Here is an 8,426-nt window from a genome sequence, read left to right as displayed (position 1 = left end):
ATTTTTTATTTGAGTTTATTGAGGAAAACGCAAAATTCTATTGTTAAAAAGTGCATGTTACACTTTGGAAAATAGAACTCAATTTACTAATGTAAATGAACTAATTCATCATTTAAAGCCAAAATTACAGTTTTTAAATTCTGAAGTGGTAAAAATACTAGATTTCATAACACCAGACACATTAATTTCTTCACAGAATGTAAAACTTGTCATTTTTGAGAATCCTCGACTGTAGATTTGTGTTTTTTAACTGAGAATGAAGCTGAAGGACGATAAATGACATGAATTTACCTAAAAACTGGCTTCCAGTCAAAGCAGGCGGTCTGAACGGAGGAGATCCTGAACTCTGGGTTCTTGCTGATGGTGTTGGTGTTGATGCTGTTGATGGGACTGAAAAAGATTCCCATTTAGGTCAAATGAATGTGAACAGGTCTAGACAGAGCAAAAGTTAATGTTTTCCAAAGCATTTATTGTTATTTTGTAATGTTTTAAAGTATTAACTTACATGCTGACTGTAAAATACACACACATGTAGATGTGTGTGTGTATGTGTGTGTGTATTATGCAGCTTTTACAGTTACAGTATTTCAGTGTTCTTAGGGCTGCAACAACGAATCGATAAAATCGATAACAATCGATCATTAAAAGCGTTGGAAATGAATTTCATTATCGATTCGTTGTGTCGCGTGATTCATACGTCACTCGTCATGTCGCGGAGCCGTCTACTTCACCTGCAGAGCGAGTTGAACAGAGCGAGGTGGAGGCAGAGCAGAGGAGGTGTTTTCAAAGGAAGAGTAAATTCAACAAATGAAACATGACTGACACGGAGAAAACAGTTTCTCAAACAAAAAAACATGCAGCGTGTCCACTACATGCGATTTTCCCGCACGGCAAAGCATTCATCTGAAAATCACACGGATGGCGGACGGTCACGAGCGGACCACTACGTGATCACGTGACTGCGCTTTCAGCTTGACCGTCCGACAGATCAGTCTGATTAACACAGGGGATCAGCGGCAAACTTTCTGTATTATTTCAAAAACACTGAAGCAAAAAATATTTCTGAAATCATTTGAAGGTGAATAAGCTGCAGCAGCTGAGCCTGTCCTTGTTTTAGTTCACCAAAGGCTAGTTTAGATGTTTGAGGACAGTAGAAGAAGATCTTACCAAACATGCAGGTGTGTGCATATCTTATGTTAATTAGTAATCATAAACAAGTCACACGTGTTGAGCCGAGAATGTTCGGTTTCGGCTGTGTGTACGAGTAAGCCGGAACGAGTATACTCGGTCCCGGCTTTTTAAGGGTTAAAGATTGAGCCTCAAGTTTTAAATTTTCTGACAAAGTCTGAGTGAAGACACTGGTCTGTGTTGGAGTGAGGCAGGATGAATTGCATTGACAGGCTTCATGATAGAAAGACATCATGTCCACCACAGCAAGCAGCTGTCTGACTGAGAGCATCCTCAGCATGACCATCACTGACACGAGGCCTCTGATGATGGTTGAAGACAAAGGCTTCACTACAATGATCTCATTTGCTCTGCCATTCCAAATCTTCGATTTCTGAATAAAGAAGCAGAAATTAAAAATTTATTTTTATGATCCGATTCATCGATTAATTAAAAAAATAATTGACCGATTAATCGATTATTAAAATAATCGTTAGTTGCAGCTGTAATTGTTTTTACATGTTGTTTTCTGGAACCATTGCTGTCAGATTTTCTCCATTTACAGGTTGTTTTTTTAGTTTTAGTAGAGACACGTTAAACTCACCAGCAGTGACGAGGATGTTGAACATTTGGAAGGAAGCGGAGGTCAAAGAATCTCCTAAACCACATGAATACAGTCCAGAGTCACTCAGCTTCAGCTGGGAGATCGTTGTCCTCACGATGAAGAATCTCTTGTTAAATTGTTGGTAATATCTGATGCTGTATCTGCCGCTCTGAGCTTCATCTCCAGTGGTTCTCAGGAGGATTTGTCCGTGACTGCAGTTGTTTCTGCAGAACAACTTGGTGCTGTTGGAAGAAGGAAACCAGCAGGCGATGCTGACATTTCCTCTTTCCTCTGCGGTATGAATGTTGATCCTATTGTGAGGGTCCTCCGCTGCTTCGGAAAAAACAAAAATTACAGCAGATCACACATTTACAGTCATGAACTAAAGCTTCCATCCTCTTATAAAGTCCATGTTTATCATTCAGTCTTTAGTTTCCAGTGACTCCTAAAACTCTGAATTTTCTATGATGGAATCATTGAAACATGAGTCTTTGTCACAAAAACAATCATGAATTTTGATCATTAACTTCTGAAAAAATGATGAAATCTGTTGGGTCATAAATATACATACAGCAACATGAATTATCAGTTTGGTAATGTAGAAAGTTTCTTAGTGGCCTCTTAACTTCTCGTTAGTGATTCTGATCGACTACAGCTGCTGACTCCTCTGATCCAGTTTAAATAGAATCCATTAGATCCACTCATTAGACTCAAACACTACAGTGGGAAAGTCTGAGGAGCTCAGCAAAGATCTGAAAAAGAAAATCATTGACTTGAACAAGTCAGAAAGTCACTTGGAGCCATTTGAAAGAAGCTTCAGATCCTAAATCATCTGTTTGTCAGAATAAAGTTCATGGTCCAGTTGTGTTACTGCCACCATCAGGAAGAAAACACAAACTATCAGCTGCTGCTGAGAGACCATTGGTCAGGATGGTCAAGAGTCAAGCAAGAATGATGAAAAAGCAGGTGTGAATGAATGAGAAGCTGCTGGAACACAGCTGTCAGTGTCCACAGGGTTTTACATCAACATGAGCTGAGAGGATCCATGAAGAAGGAAGTTCTTCCTCGAGAAGCAGAACCTTAAAGCTCCACTCAAGTCTGCTGCTGATCACATGGACAAAGAAAAGACCTTCTGGAGGAAAGTTGTGTGGTCAGATGGAAGAGAAACTGAAGGTGAGGCCTTTAAGCCCAAGAACACCAAACCTACCATCAAGCATGGAGATGGCAGTATCATGTTCTGGGGCTTTCTAGAAGAACTTCTGGACTGGTTTCAAACCGTATGTTGGACTGGTTCTGGACTTTCTTGGGACTGGTTCATGTTTGGTTTCAGTCTTGGTTCTCCTAGTTTTGGATGTGATTTAAAGTTGGTTTCGGATTTATTTTACTCTGAATCTGGTCCTGGATGAGGACTGGTTTCAGACTGTCTTGGGTGGGTCTTTTTTAACCCCCAAGAACACCAAACCTACCATCAAGCATGGAGGTGGCAGTATCATGCTCTGTGGAACTGGAGCTTTACACAAAGTAAATGGAATAATGAAGAAGGAGGATCACCTCCACATTCTTCAGGAAAACCTAAAACCATCAGCAGAAGGTTGATCTTGGACACAGTTGGATGTTTCAACAAGACAATGAGTCCAAACACACATCAGACGTGGTAAAGAAATGTTTCCATCAGGATAGAATGAAGGTTCTAGACTGGTCTCCCCAAAGTCCTGACTTAAACCCATCAAGAACCTGTGGACTGATGAAGAAACAAGTCTGAGTCAGAAAGACAAGTTTAGTTGAACTGAACCAGAATTTATGTGAGTCAGTTAAATTGATAGTATGATGATGCCACCTCCATGGTTGACAGTAGGTATAGTGTCCAGAGGAGTCAAAGATGAACCAGAAGATAGTAACCAGAAGAACTGAACTGAATTAGAAATGGACAAATTTAACCAAATACTAGCATTTCTGTTTGCTATTGAGTCTAATTAGCAGATCCAATGGGTTCTATTTAAACTGGATCAGAGGAGTCATCAGCTGTAGTCGATCAGAATCACTCAGGAGACATTAAGAGTCCACAAAACTAAGAAAATGTGATCAACACAACTTTGTACATCACCAAAACTGATAATTCAAGTTACAAATATTCATGTTTCATTGATTCCATCATTATAGGAGTCACTGGAAAAAACAGACTAATGATAAACAGGGTCTTTTTATAGGTGGACGTAATCATCTGAAACTCACCGCCAGTAACTCTGATCTCAAAGTCCTCGAACTCATCAGGAACCAGAAACCTGCCAACACCGATCCGGTACCGTCCGGAGTCGGATTTTTTCAGAGACGAGATGAATCCGGTCACACTTCCTCCTTTGGGTGATGTTTTCTGGTACTCGATGCTGTATCTGCCGCTCACAGATTTGTTCTGGTCGGTTCTGATGAGGATGTCTGATCCTTGGCATTCCCTCCTGCACAGGAACCGGACGCTGGCGTTGGATCCAACGTGCATGATGTACTCCATCTCGTCTCCAGAATATTTCTGATGTATTAAAATGCGGGCGTGTCCATCCCACAGAGTTGCTGGAAGGAAACAGTCGGTTCAATCTGGACTCAAAACTTTATCAAACACTGTGGATATTTATAAAACTATTCCTGAAGTTTCAATTCAAGACGTCAAATAATATTAAAAGCTGCCCGTTGACCCACTTTCAGCAGATTTTTATGATGCTGTTTGAACAACAATATCTGAGGAACTATTAAAGATAAAAACCTGAAATTTCCTCTGTAAGGTTGGATGAATAATCATATTTTAAGTCGAAATATGAAAACAGACATCAGGAAAACATTTTAAAACACATTCAGTAATGTAATAATGTTAACTGCTAATATTTACTGCATCTGTTTTACTGCAGGTCACAATAATACAAAACTAAAGACATAAAACACTTTAATAGAAAATACTTGGACACAGAAATGGTATTTCACATATATATATATATATATATATATATATATATATATATTAGGGCTGGGAAAAATAGCGCGTTAACGAATTGCGTTATTTTTTTCATTTTAACGCACTAAAATTATTTAACGCATTAATTAAAAGCCACCACTAGTTGGCAATAGCGCGCCAGTGCGTAGTAAGCAGAGACGAAGAAGAGTCACTTCCGCTATGGCTAGGAGGCTAACATAAAAACAAACTTGAGCTAGCGATGGAAAAGAACAGAGAATCACTTCTAAATGGACAATTTAAGTTCAAAATATTGCCAGATGGAGCTTTGGACAAGACAAAGGTTACCTGTATTTACTGCAAAGGGGAATTTAATTACCACCGCAGTAATTCGTCATTGCTTTATCACCTAAAAGCAAAACATCCCGGCGTGTTGAAGTCAGACAGTGGATCACGGCAAACAACTTTGGAGCAGTACAGGGCAAGAGGTGGGGTGAACGCTGAACAGACTAACAAAAGGATTACTGATGCAATTACCTGCTGGATAGCAACAAATTGCCGACCGGTGAACATAGTGGAAGACGCCGGATTATGTGAAGTTATTAAAGCTGCTACGGGAGACACGACATACAAGTTACCAGCTCGAAAAACCATTATGTCCCGGGTTGAGGAGTTGTATGACAACAAACGAACAGAAAAACTAGAGGCTTTGGGAAAAGTACCATATGTTTCCCTTACAGGAGATCACTGGACTTCTTTTGGTAACGATAATTATTTGGGAGTAACAGCTCACTTTATAGACAACGATTGGTGTCTCCAATCATTTGCACTGACTGTCAGCAAAACAACCGAGCGCCACTACGCAGAGGCGTGCGCACAGCACTTCGAAGATATTGCACAGGATTGGGGCATTGAAAACAAAGTGACCACTCTGGGAACTGACAGCGCTCGTAATATGGTTGCCGCGGTGAGGCAGCTGCCCTATGAGCATTTGCCGTGTACTGCACACGCGATACAACGGTCAATCTGTGTTTCACTATCTGATAGTGGCATCGACGCTGTCTTGGCCAAATGTCGAAAACTGGTTGGCCATTTTAAACACAGTCCTTCCAACACCCGAGAGCTTAACGCTCAGCAAGTTGCACACCATCAAAAAGAAGAGCCACTTATTCAAGACGTCCCAACAAGGTGGAACTCAACTTTAGCCATGATTCAAAGAGTTTTGCAAAACAGAGAACCAATAGGAGCAACACTGAGAGAGCAGCACAGTAAACTGTCCATGCTGACTGACCAAGAATGTGCCAAGCTTCAGCGGTTATCAGAGCTTCTTGAACCATGCAGGTGAGATTTTGTTTGCTTGTTTTTTATATAGTTTACTGTTTCCACATTTAAGTGTTTAAGTGTGTTAAGTGTACAAAAGCTCAAAAAAAAAAAAAAAACTAAACACTCATGATTCTGTTTCTTTTTACAGATATGTCACAGAAATACTGGGTGGGGAGCACTACATCTCCTGCTCAGTTGTGCTTCCTGCCTTTTGCCACCTCTTTCGTGTCATGGAGCCATCAGAGGATGATCCTGTCCATATTGTTAAGTGGAAAAAACTCTTTTCAGAAGACCTGGCAAAGAGAAAAGAAAATTCCAACCTCGCCTGGCTGAAGTTGGCAACAGCTCTGGATCCTAGATTTAAGGACCTAAAATGCCTGCCTAAAACTGAGAGAGGAGATGTGTGGAATTCCATAGCAGATCTACTAAAAGAGAAAGAAAAGCCCAAGGCCCCAAGTCCTGAAACAACAGATGTACCAGATGTACCTGCAAAGAAGGCAAAGGTCTTCCTACTATCATCATCAGATTCAGACGCCGATGAAGAGGAAGAGACCAACCTAAGTTTGATAAACCGGTACAGGTCAGAAACCAAACTTGAAATGGATGCCTGCCCTCTGCAGTGGTGGTTGAATAGAAAGGGCTCATATGGTAAACTAGCACTTCTTGCACGCAAGTATCTCTCTTCACCTGCCACCACTGTGCCCTGCGAAAGATTATTCTCCCTCTCAGGACATGTTGTTCAAAAGAAGAGGGCATCTCTATCTTCTGCTAATGTGGAGAGACTGGTGTGCCTTAGCAGTTGGCTCAAGGTGAAAGACAAGGGCAAAGGACAAGTTGGTTAAACTGACTGAATCAGTATTGGCCTAGAGTACCAGCTAACTGAAGATTTTCCTGAACAAATAGAAAGTACACATTTATGAACAAGTACAGAATACAGTTACAGTCACACAAATGATTTAATATTTTTCAGCTAAACATTTTTGACTTTTCAAGTTTAATTTTTTATTCCCTACAGCTGAAGATCAATGTTAGCATATTGTTCACATCGAGTAATAATAAGAATAAGCTATTTGTGGCAGCTTGACTGTTAAGGTCAGTCTTCACTGTTTACATTAAGGAACTGTTCTTGAATGTTTTGAATCATTATTGCACTTTGAAAAGCTGATTTTTTAAGCTTTATATTTGAACACGTTCTTAAAAATGTTATAAATGCACTTTCAATGCAACATTTTGTGAGAATAAACGCTGTTATGGCATTTTTTTGTGTGGTCATTATACTTTATAATTACTATAATTTTTAATCGCGATTAAAGAAATTAATCGCGATTAATCGCAGTTAATTTTTAAAAAAATGCAGTTAATTAGTTAATTTTTTTTAATCGATTCCCAGCCCTAATATATATATATATATATATTTACATTTGACCAGAAAATCTTGTCAAATCTGGTCCGTTGCTCTGAGGATGATGTCTCTGACTTGTTGTAATGTGTTTGAAATCGTACACTTTGCTAAACTCTCTCACCTTTGCTCATGTCAACTGGGGTCCGTTGTCACTGACAAGCACATCTGGAATGTCATGGCATTCAAATGCAGCTTTGAGCCTGGCCACTACCTGACTGCGTGTGGTTGTTGGCAGATGTAGGATTTCTAAATACCTTGAGTTCACACAATTCACATAAATCTATGGCAACCTATTGCTATGATCTGGATGGGAGCTCACTTGGCATCAATGGCTCGCTCCTCTGTGTGTGCTTGTTTTGTGTACAGAATGTGCACTGCTGAACTTTCCTGGTGATGTGTTCTGACATTTTTGGCCACCAAACAGACTGATTAGTCCTCTCTCTACTCTTCACTAGGCAGTCCCTCCAGGATTTCACGGGCGTTTTCCGTGATTGTTGCGGCTGGAAAATTCCTGAATTCGCGGCAGCTTTTCTAAAAAACTGTGATAAAAGTTGTGATGTTTTAAGCTTATTTGTTGTGATGAAATTGCAGGAGACAGTGACAACTGCTAAAAAGCTGCATTTTTTTCAGCTTGTAGAACATGTTTCAAAACTGTAATTGACGATATTTATTCCGAAATTAATTATTTAACGTTCCAACCCATTTCCACAAAAGCTGGCACACGATGGTGGGACATTAGCAGCAGCCAGATACCGGTTTAATATGACATAGTGGGTATTTTAAGGCACAAAATGATAATTTACTATGGAATGAATCATATTTGAACATATCTGTCAGTGGCTTAAAAAGTTAATTTCACTGCCTGGCACACACGCGTTCACACACACACACGCTCACAGCTTGTCATGTCAACTAACAAGAACAGCACTGAGAGAGCGCAGTCCTCCACCAAGACTGTTCATTACCTGACCTCGCGCTGAACACAGGTGTGT

The 8,426-nt window shown here is 40.1% G+C and overlaps 1 protein-coding gene across 1 annotated transcript; it reads left to right on the top strand.

Annotated features, from left to right (window-relative positions):
* Positions 1-5,215: 5,215 nt before the first annotated feature.
* On the top strand, positions 5,216-7,288 carry LOC127534326 (E3 SUMO-protein ligase ZBED1-like). Its single transcript, XM_051949210.1, has 2 exons — positions 5,216-6,050; positions 6,181-7,288. The coding sequence occupies exons 1-2, from the start codon at positions 5,365-5,367 to the stop codon at positions 6,872-6,874; spliced, it is 1,380 nt and encodes a 459-aa protein (XP_051805170.1). The 5' UTR covers positions 5,216-5,364; the 3' UTR covers positions 6,875-7,288.
* Positions 7,289-8,426: the final 1,138 nt, after the last annotated feature.

This window comes from Acanthochromis polyacanthus, chromosome 6 (assembly GCF_021347895.1).
Source record: "Acanthochromis polyacanthus isolate Apoly-LR-REF ecotype Palm Island chromosome 6, KAUST_Apoly_ChrSc, whole genome shotgun sequence".
NCBI classification, from domain to species: Eukaryota; Metazoa; Chordata; class Actinopteri; family Pomacentridae; genus Acanthochromis; species Acanthochromis polyacanthus.
Note: the sequence above shows the minus strand (reverse complement) of the source record. Positions and strands in the feature narration are given on the sequence as shown.